Source organism: Meles meles, chromosome 8 (genome assembly GCF_922984935.1).
Source record: "Meles meles chromosome 8, mMelMel3.1 paternal haplotype, whole genome shotgun sequence".
NCBI lineage: Eukaryota > Metazoa > Chordata > Mammalia > Carnivora > Mustelidae > Meles > Meles meles.
Window position 1 is genome coordinate 72457870 of NC_060073.1, and position 19741 is coordinate 72477610.

A 19741-nucleotide genomic window follows, 5' to 3' on the forward strand; every position below is an offset into this window, starting at 1 on the left:
TTTTTAAAAAGGCATGTTAGAAAAAAAAAAGCATGTTAGGACCAAAAGAAAAAAGAGGGAGCATATCCTCAAAATAAGGACAGTCTTTTAAATTAAATATATCTAATGTTACAAAAAATATCTCTAGATACCTTAACTTTTTCATTTTGACAGTTAAAACTCCATCATGGATTAGCTCTGGTCTGAATATGGTCATTCATCACTGTTACATTATTAGAGCCTAGAACAGTGGCTGGCAATAGGCATTTCAAAAATGTTTGCTAGGGGCGCCTGGCTGGCTCAGCTATATAGCATGTGACTCTTGATCTCAGGGTCATAAGTTCAAGCCCCATGTTGGGCATGGAGCCTACTTTAAAAAAAAAAAAAAAAGAAGTTGCTAAATCAATGAATGATTCCATTAATGAGTCAATGAATTTGGGAACCACTTCTATACACAATACTTTCCTGAAATGCATCCCAGTTCTCCCCAATGTTAATAGGCATTCTAGAGCAAATGGATTCTAAGATGAATTGGATTTGGGATGCTCTATTTCTTACTATAGATCTTCTTGGAGACATTAATATGCTAATAATGTGCATAATTTCCCAGCACATTAAGTACATGACCATGGAGCATTTTTTTTTTTTAATTTTTAAGGAACATATTGAGGTACTGGTTGAATAAGAGCTCAGCCCCAAGTGAAACATGTTAGGTTGCTCACCAAAATCGTGGTACCATTGTAAGCAAGTTCCTCCCTCCCCCAGTCCACCACCAGCCAATTGTTTAAAAGTAAAAATTTAGGTTAGAGTATATAAAACTACAGTTGTACCATTTTGTACCTCTTATTGGCTTGTAACTTTTAAGTATCTTCTCTGAGCTCTGACTGAGTGGTTATTTAATACTGATGATTTCATTTTTAGACAGGCTTTTTACTATTCAATCAGTTATGCTGATACCCTATAAACAAAGCTATATACATCAGGGGTAAGTCTCCAGAGTAAGTACAAATGTACAAGTTCTCCTATGGGTCGGTCTACCCTCCTCACTCACGGGGTAGTTTAGTGAAAGTCTACTTCAGCAAGTTGAACATGGTGATGTATACTCCTGTTTCAGAGACTGATATTCCACTTTTCCTCTTCTTACCAGCAACCTTTGTAACAGGGGCTTCAATTCGATTAATCAGGATTAAAATTGGATCCTTTGGTCCGTTTTCAAGAAGAGACCCTATAGTTACTTGCAAAGGAACCAAACCTCCTGAGTCATCCACTCAGGAAAGCTTATTCATTCTCCTCAATACTGAGGGGCGCTAGAAAATGACAAATTTTCTAAACTGCTAGGAGGATGACCGACACCAGCTGTTTTGCAACTGTGGTTAAAATGTCCCAGCCAGAAGGCATCTATTATCATTCATCCCTATAATCGGGTAGTTGTGCATACCTATTTGCTTCTGGGTTTCTCTGCTAAAATGCCCATGTTGATCACCATAGCAAACTGAGACAAGGCCTGTAGCTCCCAGCCTGACTGAAACCAATACCCTGAAGCCCACTTAGATGAATGTGGTAATCGAGTAAGTTTTTCATTCACCTAGCCAACGCTGGAGCCAAAGAAATGCAGCCAGCCAGGCAATGCCCTCAGGTGGCGTCAGATGAAGTCATCTGACCAAAGGCATATTCTAGAGAAGATTCTGCAGAAGATTCTGCAGATTTCTGCAGATAACTGAAAACAAGAGGAAAAGGGTGGCAACAAAACACCATAGCACAAGTTTTCTGAGGGAAAGTAGGTTCCAGTCTTGCCCTCTGTTCCTGGAATTTAGCCACTACTGTGGTAAAATATTCATCCTAAAAGGGAAATTTGTGCCCATTTTTGTGTGGCACTTTCTTGCCACAAATCTTACTAGAGACTTCTGTGTGGATTGTCAATTAAGAAAAAAATTATTTCCTGGATAAATTATTTCTAGGAGGAAAACTGGCTTGAACGTTTCAGAAGTGTTTTCTAAACCCAAAATTAAAAAAAAAAATACCCTTAAAACCTAACAATTCTGTTACTGAGAATAAAGTCAGATTCTGAAACACTCCCTCGTGGGTAAAACTTCTCTATGTAATGCACTGATTAAAGAATATGAAAGGAAATGTAGCTTTTTATTAAGAAAGGCTAGGAAGACCTAAAATGATAAGAATTTACCATATTTCCATGTGTCAAATTACTCCCAGTTTTAAAAACCGTATCTTTTACATCAGCATTCCCTAAATCATTTCATTAAACCAATGTATTAAGAAATTCAGAATGCTCACTGGAGGTTTTTCTCCAGCTGTCTGCATTGGAACTCAAGTCTCCACCTGAAAAATCAGAGTCAGAGAAACCTTCTTTTTCTTCTTTTTTCTCTATTCTCTTACATGGCGATGCCAGAATCAATTCGACATTACTTGTTTCTGGAGGGTTTTCTCTATTTGTCAGGAGAGGAATGGGTTGCCTACCTCTGGATACACTAATTTCTTTAGGAGCCTCTTCTAAGCCAGGCTCCTGAAAAGACTTTTCTCGAACCCCTGCAACCTCACTTCCACTATCCCTGTCCTCTGTGGGGTTTATAGTTTTAGTGATCTCTACTTTATGTTCCACACAGGACTGCGGGATTCCAGGGATCTCGACCCAACTTTCAGAACCACAAAGATCTACAGATAAATCAGTCACACCTTTGTTACCTCCCAGAACTTCATCACACTTGTTGACTTGTGATCGGAAAACATTACTCTTAAGCTTCATTTCAGAGGCCTCTGAGGCTGTCCAGTCAAGATGGGTTACTGTCCTCAAGAAACTGGCCTGCTCTGACTGGGAAGCCTCCTTCTCAGGAGTTTCTTCCTTCACTGACACTTGGAGCTGGTAAGGAGGAGCTTCAGTTGTTTCTCTAAAAAGTTTCTCAAAACCAATTTCAAAAGCACTCTCCATTCTTGATGGAGCCTCAGACTTTTTTACTGTTTCTCTGATTTCCTCAGGATGGAATTCAGAAGCAGCTTGCCTGGACACCTCAGTCCTACCTGTTAACTTTGGTGGAGAAAGAGTCCCTGGATCACTTTCATATTTTGAGGAGGGGGTTTCAGCTGCTTCCTTCAGTAGTTTTTCTAAGCCAGCACTGAATTGTAGGAACTCTGATTTAGGTTGAATAACTGTTTCCCTCACAATTTCTGCCACTTCCTGAGGTAACTCTTTGCCATACTGAGTAACAGTGGAATCACATGAGCGACGGGTTTGCTCTGATGGAGGCACTTGGACAGCTAAATAAGATCCAGTGTTATGAGTTTTATCAGGGACTACATTGAAGGAACAAAAATCATCTCTGTCTGGAACTGTAACATCCATTGTAGCCTCTGGTATAGAATCTGGGAGGCTACCTGCTGCCTGGACTCCTTCAGGAAATTCTGCTTTTACTTCCCCAGGCACTGCTTCCCTCCCCACTGAATAGCAAGCTTCTCTCAGTAGCTTTTGTAATACAGCGTTTATATCATTCAAGGCAGGTTTAGGTGGAAGAACGACTTTTCCTACGGTCTCTGAAATTTCCCTTCGTGAAGGTGATGACTCATCCTGGGGAGCAAGATGAGCATCCCTGGAAGAAGCCTTCTCTTGGGAAGAGTTGGCCACATTCCCAAAAGAATCTTTTCTGTACAGATGGGAAGGCGGACCCGATGGGTGAGAACCTTCCGCAGCTACCTGACACCCATCCTCCGTGCTCGGCTGGCATTCGCCACTTCCAGATTTCTGGGAGAGAGCTGTATTTATCAAAGTTTCGCTTCCTTTTGGAAAATGAGCTATTAGCTCTTTCTGATAGGCTGATGTGCTGTGACTCCATTCTGTCCCTTCTATCTCTTTTTCATAAACTCTACCCTCTTCAGGTTCAGAATTGATCCTAGTGGTAACAGGTTCCAACACACTTGGCAAGGCACAGGGTGAAGTTCCAGTAGCTTCCTTTAGGAGTTTGTCTAGACTAGCAGTCAAAGTGTTCCGCTTAACCTTCGGAGGAGCTACTGTTTTGTCTACATGCTCGTAAATGCTCTCCTTATGTCCTTTGCTTTCTCCCTCAGTCTCAGCAAAATCTGTATCTTGAGGCCATGTTTTATTTCCAGAAATATCTGGTTCAGACTTTTGTTTTCCATGAACTTTTCCACCCGAAGGATGCTTGGCTAGTGATGAAGCTTCTGAAAGTAGCTTCTGTAAGCTGTCATTAAAAGTGTCTTTGTAGTCTTTAGACAAAGCACTTGTTTTAACTACGGATTCTTGAATCTCTTGGTCTGAGTAATCCTTTTCTTCCTTGAACACTGGTGTAACAAACCATTTCATATTCTTTCCCACATTTTCCTTTGATGACTCGTTTCCTGGCAAATGATGAGTAGACTTTCTGGATGGTCCCAATGGAAATGTGGTTTCATCTGGTAACACCTGGGGTGTATGCTTTGAATTTAATTTCTCTATTTCCTCTCTTGTCAGAATTTTTTTTCTATCTGGAAACATCCCTATTTCATGGATATTCTTTCCTGATGATTTAATGTCACTGAATTGTTTGTGTTTCTGGCTATTAAAAGGCTCCACATATTTTTGGCTTATTGTGTTAGTATTCTTCCCAACATTTTCTTGACTGTTTGGATTGGCTCCTAAGTCCCAAAACTTTCTCAAATTCTCAAATTGAGAGTGATTATAGACCTGTTCTGTATTGGGTTCATCCATTCTCTCTTTTAGGGACATAACTTTAAAGTTGGGATTTGATTCACCCATTAGAGGTTTGTCTTTCTCCAAAGGCATGTGCGCTGCACTCCCAATGTTCAAAGAATGTTGCCAAGCCGGTAAAGTACTGTCCCTTTCATAATGGCAACTCTCTGCCACTGGTAATCTTTTTATCCGCTCATTTATCTTATTCTGAAATGGAGACACTTCACTTGATTGGTCAACAGAAGGATAGTTTTTGGATGGATCTGATATCTGGGGTCTGGTCTCTTCAGGTTTATTTAAGGAATAAAAACTGGAGACATGGGCTGTGTGGCCATTCTCATCTAGGACCACTTGTCTGCTAGTGGCTTGATTATATTCACTCTGGCCTGTAGATAAACCATCCACAGACTTCACAGGCTGATATTCTTTAGCAGGAGGTTTCCCTTGACAGCATGACGATGTGGGTTCTTTATGAGTTAACTTAGCAGCAGCTTTCTCGCCTTCCCAGAAAGATATTCTTTCACTTACTCTTTTGTATTTTTCTCTTTGCACTTGGTTCTTGGGAACCTCAGCAGTTTCTTGTAACTGGACCTCAGGCTTCTTCCAAGATTTGTTTTTGGTAGCCCCATGTAGTGACTCAATATTCTCTGTCTCTAAAGGCGTTTTCAGGATGCATGGATCTCCTCCTTTGCTCTCTCGCTCTGCCTTCATGTTCTCTTTCAAACTTGGTTCTTTGACAAGTGTTGAAGACTCAAAATTCACTTCTGAGTTTCTTCTATTTTTTTCATAAACATGAAGCTTAGGCTCTTCTTCACTTAAGCTGCCAACATTCTTAATGTTGCCTGGAACCTGGTCTTCTCTCTCAGGTCCTTTGAGAGCACTGTAGGGATAGTTACTGACTGGGGAAAGTGCCCAGTTTCCTTCTCCTCTGTTTTTTGAACCATGGCTAGAATCCATAGTTTTATTCCCTTGATGTGGGCCATAGATTTCACATGCTTGCAATATGCCTGGATCTTCCTTGCCTTGTTGGGACAAAATAATGGATTTGGGATTGATATTCACATTATTTTGGCAAGTTCTAGAAGGCAATGTATTTCCCTTTCGCTGGAATGGTGAATCAGATTCCATAGACATCAGTTTAACTTTGGTGGGTAATAGAGCCTTTGAGCCATTTTCTTTTAGAATGGTGTCATCTCTCACCAAGGCAGTAGCAATCGGAGATTCTGAGTCTGTCTCTTCTTTCAGCTCTATTCTTTGGGGATGTTGGAGAGGTGACTTATTGTCTTCTGAATGAGAACTTCGATTAAACCAGTCTAGAACTTTAGATATGGAATCATCAGTTGTCTTCCTTATCTCAGTGGCAAGTGGACCAGAGTGGGAGGACGTCCTAGCTTTTAGGGCCTTGAGAAGAGGGGGCTTACCTTGCTGACGGTCTCTAGAACTGTGATCTGGCACCTGAAATGGCTCAGGGTCAACACAAGACAGTCCGTCTGTAACACAGAAATGCTTTTCTAAATAAGGAAAGAGAATGCTTAAGGAATTATTATTCAGGGGCACCTGAGTGGCTCAGCCATTAAGCCTCTGTCTTGGGCTCCAGTCATGGGATAGAGCCCCCGCTGAGCAGGAAACCTACTTCTCCCTCTCCCACTCCCCTTGCTTGTGTTTCCTCTCTTGCTGTTTGTCAAATAAATAAATAAATTTTTAAAAAGACTTATTATTAATCACTCACATTATCTTTTAAATAGGCACTTTGTATTTATACTTTCCATACCATTAGCTGTTTCTACCAGCATTTTTCAGTGGCTATAACATAAACTATCCTAATTAAGATATTCTACCAGAGTTGCTCTAACAGTAAAGGAAGGTAAATGTAGACTTCTGAGGTATGGGGTATGGACCCAATTGAGAACTTCTTCTGAAGTCTCTGATTTATTCTGAAAATTCATATGGGGGCACCTGCCTGGCTTGGTCAGTAGAACATGCAACACTTGATCTCAGGGTCAAGAGTTTAAGCCCCACATGGGGTGTAGAGCTTACTTAAAAAAAAAAAAATCATGCGGATTTTGTATTCTGATCCATGTTGCATGTTTTTAAAAGATTTTCTTTATTTGAGAGAGAGAGCACACACAGGTGCACAATAATGGGAGGAGGGGCAGAGGGAATGAGAGAGCCCAACGTGGGACTGGATCTCATGAGCCTGAGATCATGACCTCAGCAGAAACCAAGAGTTGGATGTTTAACCAACTGAGCCACCCAGGTGCCTGTGATCCATGTTACATTTTAAGTATTACTTTCCTTCTACTCTCAAATCTGTGCATAGAACTTTACACTGTAGGAAGATACACCATGTTGATTTCATGACTCCGCCCACCCACTGGCATACTCATAAAGACTAGACGGGCTTATACCAAGTTTGAGGAACACAGACCAAGTAGAATTTCAGGAGCTGGGAAAACAACCTTCTGGAGTTCCCTCCAGAACATCAGAATGGTACAATGAGGGTATCTGTATTTCTGGGCCGTCCTCTTGATAGATTAAACCAGAATCTCTGAAGAGGGGCCCAGGAATCTTTACTAACAACTATCTCAGTGATTGTTCCGCATACTGGAGTTTGAGGACCATGATCTCAAGGGGCTCCTCTGTTATTCCCCATTTCCCCTCTACAGTCTGTGAGTTTCGAAGTAGTTTCTGTGAGCCAAATGAACTAAACAAAACTGATGCATTATGTGATCTCCACCCACTCCCTGATGTGGGCTGACCAATGCTAAGAAGCTAAACAAGATTATTTAAGCTTTAAGCTATCAAGAAAGCAGAGAATCTGGGGTGCCTGGGTGGCTCAGTGGGTTAAGCCTCTGCCTTCAGCTCAAGTCATGATCTCAGGGTCCTGGGATCCAACCCCACATTGGGCTCTCTGCTCAATGGGGAGCCTGCTTCCCTCGCCCCTCTCTCTGCCTACTTATGACTTCCTGCCTCTCTGCCTACTTGTGACTTGTCTGTCAAATAAATAAATAAAATAATTTAAGAAATCATTTAAAAAAATAAAAAAGAAAGCAGAGAATCCTTTCTGAGCCTTAATCAAAGGGCACATGGGAGACTTAGATAAGGGAGTTCAGGCACCTGTCCCTTAAGTTAACACCAGGTGTTTCTGCATTCCTCCTTCCTTACAAATGCTAAGCTGTACAATGCATGTTCCTGAAAATTATGTCAGCTGAATTTTTAGGAAGTCAGTTACATTTCAATGCACTAGAGGACAATTCAGTTAATAAAATTCTATCTTTAATTTTAATCATCAACTCTGGCTAAGTGTGAAAAAAACAAAGGGTTATATAGTAATGGGCACGTGATAGATCTTGATTCCCTTACCTACACATTTTACTATTGAATATATGTCAATAACTGTGAAGTTCTTTTGAGAAATCTTGAAGAAGTCTCTGTTCATTTGTTTAACAGAAGACAATGATGAAAAAATGTTTATAATATACTACTAGTAAAAAAACTTCTGGCAGTATAAACATAATTTAAGATTATACTCATGCTTGAAAATTATTGAAAGGCTTTACAATTAAACGTTCTCAATACTGTAGTTAGTGCTGCATGATGACATCGCAGATGATATTTGTTTTATTCCGTATCCATCTCTTCTTTTCTAATGTTTTACAACAAAAGTGTATTACTTTTAAAAGCAGAAGAGTTATTTTAAAGATTTGATGCAAGGTGGTGTTCCATTTTCTCTGAGGAATTCTTCTGTACTCTGCGGTGTAGTAATGAATGTGATATTGACTGTCCTGGAGGTCAGAGCTAAAGTCAAGCCCTTGTAATTCACATACTTTGCATTTACCACTTTTGGGGCCTGATTTTCTTTTTATGCTTCATTATTTACTTGTATATATTTTTGTGGTAAGTAGGGCATTAATAAGTAAGCAGACCTTTGTGCATAAGCTCTAAGGCCAGGAGTCCTATCAATCAAAACAGGTTTAGCTGGGGATGCCTGTGTGGCTCAGTCAGTTGAGCATCTACCTTGGGATCTGGTTGTGATCCTGGGGTGCTGGGATCAACCCCCATGTTTGGGGGGGGTCCAGCTCAGCAGGGGGTCTGCTTTTCCCTCTGCCCCTGCTCTTTCTCTCCCTCAAAGAGGAAAAAAAAAAATATGTGAGGCTGACGATGTCTTGCTCCCAAATTTCATGGTCAGCTGGGACCTAAATGTCAGAAAGCACAGGGATACCTGGATGGCTCAGGTGGTTAAATTCCCACTCTCGATTTCTGCTCAGGTCATGATCTCAGGGTCACAGAATCGAGCCCCACTTTGGGTTCAGCACTCAGTGAGGAGTCTGCCTGAGATTCTCTCCCTCTCTCTCTCCCTCCCCCGCTCATGTGCTCACTCTCCCTCTCTAAAATAAATAAATCTTTTTTTAAAAGATTTTATTTATTTATTTGACAGACAGAGATCACAAGTAGGCAGAGAGGCAGGCAGAGAGAGAGAGAAGAGGAAGCAGGCTCCCCGCTGAGCAGAGAGCCCAATGCAGAGCTCGATCCAAGGACCCTGAGATCATGACCTGAGCCAAAGGCAGAGGCTTTAACCCACTGAGCCATCCAGGTGCCCCTAAAATAAATACATCTTTGAAAATAAAAATCAGAAAGCACAAATAAGTAGTTAATATAAAAGTATAAAGATAGTCTGTAGTCCGTGGGAAAGCAGGTGCAGTTTGAAAAACAGGAAAGGTTTACCAAATTTTTTCTGTGGATGATAATAAAGGAAAATATTAAAGAATTTTTTTTCATCTTTTGAATAAACATTTAAGTGAGCACCATCCAGTTATTTGTCCATGTTCATCAAACTTCAGTAAGTTCCTTTAATATGAAGGGTTTTTTTTCATTGAACGAGCACCTACAAATTTTTAATTTTAAAAAAATATTCCTTTGTGTTCAAATGATTAAAATGTCTGGAGTGCAGGGATGGGTAATTGAAAGTGCTTTGCTCTTTAAGAAGAGGATTGATCTGAACAAGTATAAAACTGTAGGGCCAAGCAAAGTGACCCAGGATTCACTTAATGCTGACGAGTAAGGAAGGGGGAGAACAAGTACATCAGACATGTGACTGCTGCCATTGTAAATTCTCCTGACTACAAAGAAATTATCATAGGGCTGGAGGAAGACTTACTGAAGATGGGAGAGAATACACAGCATGATTTCTTCCACTGTTTCTGTTTTTTAAAGCGTAAGAATTATGAAATCATCGTATGGATATGGGAAAACAGTGTCTCATCCCTTGAGAGGTATAAGATCTTCAAGACAGGGCTAGTTAGCTAAGCAGCTGGGAAAAGCAGTATTCTCTTTGCCTCTAGCTCACAGCAGCCGAAGGAGAAAGTTCCTTCGGTACTTTTAACATCTAAGAATAAATGGCTAAGAAAATGAAGGTTTGGGGCACCTGCATGGCTCAGTTGGTTAAGCATCTGACTTTGGCTCAGGTCATGATCTCAGGGTCCTCGGATCCAGCCCAGCATTGGGCTCTCAGCTCATCAAGGAAGTTACTTGTCCCTTTCCCTCTGCTCCTCCCCCTACTCATGCTCTGTCTCTCTCTCAAATTAAAAAAAAAAAAAAAAAAAAAAAAAAAAAGAAGGTTTTTCTGAGACTAAAAAAAATCTGGGCGGCCCTGTTGGCATACCAGTGGCGTGTGCAGCTCTACATCTTGGGGTTGTGAGTCCCAGACTCCCATTGGGTGTAGAGATTACTTAAAATCTTTAAAAAAAAATCAAAGTTTAATTGAATGGTAATTGATAAATATGCATTAGGTGGATAATATATTCTGTACAAAGGTATTAATATATATTTAATTCTTACTCTCTATATATTCCTTGATTTAATTCAAAACACTGTAATTTGTTTGGTTAAATAATTGATAGTTACATTTTTTAGGGAAAAGCATAATGGGCAGAATCTATGCTACCCTGGTTTTAGTTTTAGTTTTAGTTCGCCCCTTAACTATTGATGATTGAGGAAAACTTCCAAATCCATTAAGAGATAGTATAATCGGGATGCGTGGGAGGCTCAGTCAGTTAAGCATCTGCCTTCAGCTCAGGTCATGATCCCCAGGGTCATGGGACTGAGTCCCACATTAGGCTCCTTGCTCACCAGGAAGCCTGCTTCTCCCTCTGTCTGCCACTCCCCCTGCTTGGGCGCGTGCTCTCTCTCTCTCTCTCACAAATAAAAAAATCTTAAAAAAAAAAAAAAAAGAGGTAGTATAATCATTCCCCAGTGGCACCTGTCTGAATTGTAGCTTGAATGTCTAGGAGGTCAAATGGGGCAGGGCTGGCCTGGACATTCTAAGCCCATGGGTTGGTTTTTACAGTCTAGTAGTGACAACTCTCTTACCAGCAGGGCTTTGGGACAATTCTGATTCAAGTTGTGATAATTCTGATGGTTTAGCTTTGTGTTCATTGACGGTGGATGAATTTTCAATGGACTCTGGTCTTGCAGCTAAAACTTCTGAGGGAGAATGACGCCCATTAACTGGAAAAGAACCAGAAGCCATTGGCTGATGTGTTTCATTTTTGGATGCCGTCGGGCTTGAGGCTGACTGATGTAAAGGCAAAGTCTTCCTGTATTGGGAAGGCTGAGGGTCACTGCAAAACTCATCAACGTCCACATCACCTTCTGTTCCATTCTTCAACCTGTCAGATTCTAAAACACTGAATTCTCCTACTTCCCGGCCACGGCTTAGCCCAGGTCTCTGGGGGAGTTCATCCTTCACTGCAGAGAATCTCACATGCTTTAATGGCTCCAGGGAGTTTGAGGAGGAGTCATCTTCTAAAGAATGCTCCTTCTCAGAAATTCTCTCATGGATGGTGAGGCCAGGGGCCACCATTTTGGTTTTGGGTTCCAAGTTCTGATGAAAACGCACTGTTTCCGAGTCTGTGCTGCTGGAACTGGAGTTGCGTTTCAGGATCCCTCTGGGAGCCCCCCTTGTGCTCAGGGAGTCTGTCCTTTGTCGGGGAAAAGACTGATTATCATCAAGCTTTAACTCATGTGATTTGGGGAGCATTTTCCTGGCTTTGGGGATTGGAGCTTTGACCTGAGATCTGTTCTCGGGGCCTGGAAATGTCTGTTTTGTTTTCTCTAAATTTTGGCTTGAAGTTTCTGGGATAGATGAGTCTTCTTTGGACTCTGACAATTCACCTGTAAATTAAAACACATTAGGTGACATGTCAAATGGAGAATAGCTATATAATTTAAAACACCGAACATAAACTTAATCTACATGTAGCAAAAGTAGTAAAATATTAAAGACAATAAAGTATTATCATAAGTGCAGATCTAATTAAAAAACATTTGAAAATTCAGGCATGAACTTCATTGAACCATACATCTAAGATTACTGTGCTTTACATACATACTTTGTGGTATTTTTGAACTAAATAAAATAGTTTTAGAAAAGATTTTTAAAATTCCTTAAGAAGGCTAAGGAAAAACATAGAAGGCACTATAAAAATTTATATATGTAAACCAGAAAAAGGAACTTAATTTTCTTTTTTTTTTTAAGATTTTATTTATTTTTTTGAGAGAGAGAGAAAGAGTGCACGGGGAGGCCAAGAGGGGGAAGAAGAAGCAGGTTCCCTGCTGAGCAGGGAGCCAATGCAGGGCTCAATCCCAGGACCCCCGGATCATGACCTGAGCTAAAGGCAGATGCTTAACTGACTGAGCCACCCAAGCGCCCTAAGGAACTTAATTTTCTAAAAAATAAAAAAATTAATATTTTTAAAAAGAAAATCTCTAAAACAAAAAACTAATTTTTTCAGGGACTCTTGGGTGGTGCAGTTGGTTAGAAGTGTCTGACTCTCAGTTTCTGATCTCTGGGTGGTGAGATCAAGCCCCGAGTCAGGCTCTGTGCTCTGCATGGAGTCTGGTTGAGACTCTCTCTCCCTTTCCCTCTGCCCCCACCTTCCTGCTTTCTTTTGCTCTCTCTCTCTCTAAGTAAGTAAATATTTGAAATAAAAACAAAAATTAATTTTTTCAGAAAGTTAAAAAAAAATAGGTAGCATGTTCCAGTGCCCTTTTTTCTATAAAATATTCTACATAACATAATGTGTATCCAATAGAGAGGGAAAAACACTGATATTAAAACAGGATAACTAAAATTCCAACTCCACTACTCAATGTTAATTTTCTACCGCTTGTCCAATCTTTAATGCCTGTAGAATCTTTTCACAGTTGCTTTGGAAGAGACTGAATTTTCTAGTATTTCTTCATAATGGCATGGGAGAATGGTAAAATTCCATAAGACGCAGGCTTAAATCAATTAAGCCACAAACCTGACCAAGTGCCTCCTCAGAGACCAGGCTGATAATTACAGATCAGAGGATCACACCGTTGTCAAGTGGCTTTTTTTTCTTGAGGCAAAGTCTTAATTTCACACGAAGTGTGTCTGCATGTGGAAGATATCCAATACGTGCCATGAAATGAATGACTGAATGCCTCTGATCAAAAATTCCCTCATTCACTGAGGGGGAACCCAAGGCCCGGAGGTCAAACAACAAGTGTCAGTTCCAAGACAGGAATGCATGAACTTCCAGTTTCTAAAATTTCTGCTTCCTTCCCTCAGGCAGGGAACCAATGGGCATAGTAAAATAAGAAAACCAACAGGACTTTTCACTTTCCCTTGGAAGTTATTTTAGTTAAAGGAACTCTAAGAATTTCCCTCAGTCCACAGATAACAAAGATAAAAATATCTAGTCCATAAAAATAATATTTACCTTCTTTTGGAGTCTGAAAGAAATCAGCCTTTCCATTTTTTGACGGCTCACTTTTGGTTTGTTGAGATAACTGATCTTCTGACAACTTGGAGCTATTAAATGGATTCTTCCTTTGCTGAGGAAAAATATTGCTTATTAAACTCATTTTAAATGTCATAGCAGCAACTCAGTGTTAGCAAATGCTTCTATCTGGCCTGTTTGAAAAATTACTGTCTTGGTTAATGTGGCTGGCTAAGAGTTACCATAGATGCCAGAGAAAAATTAAACTGTATAAAATATACTCATAATCCAGAGTCCTACAAAGCTAGACAAAATATAGAATCATCAAGGTTAGGGTAAACCTGGGACTAATCAGGGCAGAAGCTCCACATACCCCCATCCCCGCCCCACCTCATGTGTGCTCTTTCTACCACATGAGACTCTTGCTGTGCTAGATTAAAGCTGAACTAAATATAATTGTACATGACCTTTCCTATAAAGAATTAAAAGACACTTATCAAAGTCTTTGAAGTGTTTCATTATCACTATTATGATCACCAATTCCAATGACAGAAAGGGGATCAGTAAATAGAATTTTTTACTAATATAAAACTGAGTATCAATGTTTACTGTCTAGAGTTTAAAAAATTGGCAATCCCCTCCCACAAGCAGACCTCTAACAGAGATTCAGGAAGTCAAGAAGAAGAATCTGGACTGATATGCGACTAACAAGTCACATTCCAAATGCTTAAAAAGCAGCACCCCCCAAGTAGCTTGAGACTTTTTATTCTCCAGGGCAAGAAATTAGAGTCTTCAGCAGCGCAGAAACATGGTATTCATCAACTTTCCACCACAAGAGAGTCTTCTTACATTAAATAGTAAAAATCATCTGCATTTGGTGAAAAAAAAAAAATCCCCTTTATTTCATGGTGCTTTGCTAAAACGAGAAAAACGGCATTCTTGCCAAAGAGGAGATCTTCGGAGTCTGAGCTCAGTCTACCTTAGCTGGAGACACAGCTGACTTCCTTGTGTTTTCCTGTGACGTATCCATCACGGTTGAGGCTGGACTGACCACGCTAGCACTGCAAAAGAAACAATTCAGAGAATAAACCCCCAGCCTTTGAGAAAGAGTGAATTGTGCCACTGAAGCTGAAAGCTCTTAAGGCAGGACAGCAGAGGAAATCTGTAAAACCGAACGCCAGGAAGGGAGAGGGAGTTGGGGCCTAGAGATGAGTAAGCAGCAAAGCAAAGGCAGGGGCAGAGCAGAAAGAAAGGACGGGCATGAGACAAGCAAAACCATCCAGCAGAAGCCATCCAGTTTTTATCCCGGTACCAAGCCCACAAGAGGTTCACAGTGTAAATTTGTGGAAATGCGCTCATCTCCAAGTCAGAATCTGATCAGATGTGGATGACAGGGAGGAACTCATCTCAAGGCAGGGGTGGGGAGTGGGGGGGTGTTGGGGGGTGGTGCAGCAGCAGACATCATTGCTTAAATAAAGCCCCAAAGAGTTTCATGGCTTGATTTCACAGAATGGCAGTGCTTACTCTAACTCAGGTGGAAGTAACTGAAGAAAAGATTCAGGTGAGACCAGAGACTTGACAACAGATCTAAGGGATGCCGTGCAGGGAGGCGGTGCGTGCCGACAGCTTGCTGAGGACTCTCAACCCCACCCTCCAGGCTGGCCAGCAAGTTCTTGTCTACACACAAGAGGGATAAGGCCAAGCACAGCAGCAGCTGGCTCAGAAGAAGGAAGAAGAGTCTCTACCCAAGCCCCAGGATGAGAGCAGGGTGAGAGTAAATGGAGAAAAGTGGGTTTCACAGGACTCCCTCCTGAGCGACCACTCCCATGGCTACCGAGGAAGAAGGGACAAGGAGAGTCAGAGGGCCTCTAGATGGGGAGGGGAATCACCTGCTCAGACGTCCTGCTCCAGTGGCCTTGCCTCAGGCATGACAGGTGAAGTCACTATTGGCTGAAACCACTGTGCCCACTTAGATACCACCTGTTCTCTTAGTGACATCACAGAGTCAGCAACTTGGAAAATACCTAGGAAGGCACTGGCTTTCCATCATGCGGCAAAGGAACTGGAGTTTGAGGAGGGAGACAGTCTGCCCCCAGGCCACTGAGCCCGGCCCAAGAACATGGTGGCTGTAGTCGTGAGCTCCCTGTCCCTGCAGCTTTGTTTCCTTTCCTTCCTTCTGCACTTCAGTTATTCTTTTTTTTTTTTTAATATTTATTTGTCAGAGAGAGAGATTGCACAAGCAGGCAAAGTGGCAAGCAGAGACAGAGAGAGAAGGAGGCTCCCCCCTGAGCAAGGAGCCCAATGTGGGACTCGATCCCAGGACCTCCTGGGATCATGACCTGAGCTGGAGGCAGCAGCTTAACTGACTGAGCCACCCAGGCATCCCTTCAGTTATTCTTTTTGCACACACTTACTCCCGGGAAGAGGGTGAACTTCTGAAGGAGTGGTTCCTCCTTTTATTACCCTCCTCATTGTTCCATAAAGGAATTATAGCAGCTGAGGCAGATGTGTGTAAGATACATCTTGATCACATGGGTGTGAATAAGAGGGAAAAAGGACAGGGAGGGGGAAGGGCAGGGAAGAAGAATGGGAATTTACAATGGAGCCAGAATTAAGGCTAATAGAAAAACACATTACAGGAGGCAATTCTCACAACAGGTCGACACACATTTCTATCAAGTCATCTAGCAGCCAATGTTTAAAAAAAAAAAAAAAAAAAAAAAAAAAAAGGCCTGGTCACTAAGAGAACGCACAGCCAAGAGCCCAGGACTAGAAAGCAATTTCTCATGATGGCCATTTTAAGGAACCATAGAGGGACATGAGGAACTTTATAGCACATGCCAGGCTGTCTCAGAATGTTTTAGATCATCTCCTTATACATAAAGCAATCACATGATCAGGACCTGAACCCAGTGTTGCTGGTTGGGGCAGTCCATGGAACACCCATCTTCTCCTACCACTGTGCTCCTTTCTCCTCCCACTCAGCAAGAACAAAGAATAAGCAGGGACAGGACGCTTTGCCCTCTCTGCTCCCTGGAAACCCAGTTCCTGGGCCTCCTGGGCCTCAGCTCTGAATGTGTGTATTTCACATCAAAAGACATGAAACCAGTCTGTCTCTTGCTAAACTCCACCCAGCAATGTGCCTCATGTCTTATGCAACCTCATTCTGTGCGTACATATCATCTCTCACAGTAAACAAGAGACCCCACCAGGAGTACAATCTTGACCATCTTTATAACCCCCTGCGATGCCGTGTAGAGCAGCTCGTGCAAAACTACAACCAGTGAACAACTGAAAAGATGAAGGCCACTGATCCAGCACCGGGGAAGGCAGCAGCTGATAAGTAACCATGACTCTTCCTTTTAAAATTCATGTTATTTGCCAAACAACAAGGAGGCACATTATTTAGATTTTTTTTAAAATGCCTTTGTTTTTATTTGCTCAGAAAGCAAAAGAGAAAGGAACGACACATTCAGAGCACAGGGCCAGTCACTAAAATATAGAAACACACAGTATTCGTTATTTTACCGCATGGCTGGGAGAGGGGAAAATGAGATGGGGGTGGGACACAGGGTTAGCTACTTGGTTAGTCTGCTTTCTCTGAAAAAATGAAAATAAGAGTCTTAGATCTCAAAGTTTGTCTGTGAAAATGCAGTGACTTCTTAGATTAAGGTCTGGCTTTGCTACTCTTGAGGAATACAGCAATGTTTTGCATGCCTGCCTATTATTTGGCAAGCACTGTTACAGCAACCACCGAATTTTCAATTGCTTTCTGCAACACCCCTATGAGGTATGTACCCTTCTCCCCCTTTTACTCATGAGAAAACCGAGGCTTGGGGAAGCTAAGGAACCTATTCAATGTCACAAAATGAATTAATGAAGAGCTGGGAATTTGAGGCAGGTATCTGACAGTGACCCCAAAGACACACATAGTCATGGCTAGGCTATCCCGCCTCTGACTTCTCACGTTAGTAAGGCAATGGTTCATAGCAAGGGCACTGGGGTCCAGATGATTCTTCCTTCCCAGTGACTCTCGCATCCATCACTTCCTTTCCACCTGTCACCTGCTGTATTTCTGTTGACTCAATTAGGTTCACATCTGACCTCCTGATACTGAACTCCTGTTCCTCTAACCTACTCAGCATTCCGCCACTATGCAGGGATGGTCTCGGACACAACGCTGACCACCATGTCCCTCTTCTGCTCCTTACCTTTCCCTGAATCCCCAAGGCCTGTGGAATGAAGTCTGAATTTGTCAGGAAGGAACTGGAGATGCTCTGCCATCTACCCAATGTACTTTCCCTCTCTTCTTTCCTGTTGACCCTTCATGCCAAATGAAGTTGTCTGTCTACTCATTATCCCCAAAACTTCCTTGCCTAGTTGCTATCTGCACTCAACCTATCCCCCAGCCCTGCCCTTATGTATTTGCTGGGCTCTCTGCCCAAATCCTTGCTGTTATCGCCAAGCCCAGGCCAAATTTCACCCTCACGCAATGCTCCTCCTCTATCAGCCCAACTGGAAGTGGGTCTCCTTGTCTCCAGTCTTGCAGCACATTTCCTTGGTACTTTGGATCAGGAATGTGCTCTCTACCTGGCGCTATTCGTTATCATGTGATCAGATAGTCACATAAAGGATCCATAATTTTTCCTGAGAGCGTATAGTCTCTTTATAGCCAGATACTGTGTCTATGTTTCTTGGAATCCCTCTCGGATGCAGGAGACCGTGTCCTGCATATAAAAGATATCCAATACATTCCACAAGATGAGCTTTTTAAACTGGAGCAAGCCAAATTCCACACCCTGTGCTTGTAATTCTTCCCTCAGGCACCCTTCGAAAACTACCTGCAATACCAGAAGCAACACTTAGGCAAAATGTGCTCACTTTGTTGGGAGAATTATTAAAGTATTAAATTGTGATATTGGCATCAGGGTTCAAAGTATCTGCTTTTTAACACGAGTCTCTGAAGCCTTGGCTCTACAGAATAATCATGTTCAGTACTGAGGCAGGGACATTGGAGAAAGAAGTGGGGCTTTTGATCACACCACTTAGGCAGCTGGATACCCCATCTGCTTCTGTGTCCAGCCCTAAAGTGCTCCGAAGCACATGAAAGCAAATTATTTTTTAGATTTTATTTATTTATTTATTTGACAGAGAGAGAGAGATTACAAGTAGGCAGAGAGGCAGGCAGAGAGAAAGGGAGAAGCAGGTCCTTGCTGAGCAGGGAGCCCAATGCAGGGCTCGATCCCAGGACCCTGAGATCATGACCTGAGCCGAAGGCAGAGGCTTAACCCTCTGAGCCACCCAGGCACCCCATGAAAGCAACTTTTAAGAGCTTTTGAACCTTAACTGGCCTTTCCCTCTAAAAAAAAAAAAAAGGTTAAAAATAATAGCTGACATCTTACGCCTTCTTTTGAGGCATTTTGCAGCTTACATATTAACAGTGTTGAACCAGAAGCAAATTCTGCAAGTGATTTTTGTCATGTGTGGTCATCGTTGTTGTTGACCTCTCCCTTTGGACGGTGAGAACCTTGGAAGCAAATGCTGTGTCACACCCCCAGCGCCCAGCACCATGCTGGCCAAGTGACACTCAGTGAAGCTCCATCACGTGAATAAACAAAAGAAATGGCTCGGGGATAAAGGGAGGGAAGTAAATTAGAAAATATGCTGGGCCAAGCCTTTCAAGTCTTTAGTTTCTAAAGTAAAACATTACTTGTGTGGGACCATTGCACTGCACACTACACATTGCTCTCACACGGATGTCACAGTGCAACTATTTCCACCAAAAGTGATTTGGGTAAATCCAAGATCCTACAGGATGAAGGAAGATTGTTTTAAAGAGCTCCATAGAAGTGGTTCTGTGGGGCAGACCTCCAAAAAATGAAACGGTTGCTCCCTGGATATGCAATGCATCCAAGGACAAAAGATCAAATGTGCTGTCCATAGATTGGCTCACCTCTACCTTGCCCCTGGGAGCAAGACAAGAGGCTCACATTGATCTTGTTATTGAGGTGATGGAGGTAAATAGCTAATCCTTCTGTAAGAAAGAGATGTGGGGGAGAGAGAGAAAGACAGGGATTAAGATTGAGAGAGAAATAAAAGCCTTCCAGGGAAAAGAACATTAGTAGAAAAAAATAATACTATTTCAGAACTAAAGACATGGTTTGAATTGCTTGCTTCCCATTCAGCAGAAGAGAAGAGGGAGATTGGTGGCAGAAGTATTACTGAAGCTCAGGCAGTGAAGCTTAAAGACTAGCCTTTTTATTCATTACAATGTACAACAAAACAGTGTTTTAATTCCACCAAAAACAAAGTGAGGTGA

The 19741-nt window shown here is 41.9% G+C and overlaps 1 protein-coding gene across 18 annotated transcripts in view; it reads right to left on the reverse strand.

The window, feature by feature from the left end:
- SYTL2 (synaptotagmin like 2) overlaps nucleotides 1-19741 on the reverse strand; it is a 133920-nt gene that overhangs the window by 31777 nt on the left and 82402 nt on the right. For 5 of the 18 annotated variants that reach the window (XM_046014430.1, XM_046014433.1, XM_046014429.1 and 2 more), the window contains 4 exons: nucleotides 14402-14483; nucleotides 13423-13537; nucleotides 11045-11848; nucleotides 2272-6165 (listed from right to left, as the gene is read on the reverse strand). In XM_046014430.1, the coding sequence (XP_045870386.1) occupies nucleotides 2272-6165; nucleotides 11045-11848; nucleotides 13423-13537; nucleotides 14402-14483 (4895 nt within the window). Of the gene's footprint in view, nucleotides 1-2271; nucleotides 6166-11044; nucleotides 11849-13422; nucleotides 13538-14401; nucleotides 14484-19741 lie in introns of those variants that run through there. The other 13 variants (XM_046014442.1, XM_046014443.1, XM_046014445.1 and 10 more) reach the window with 5 other exon arrangements.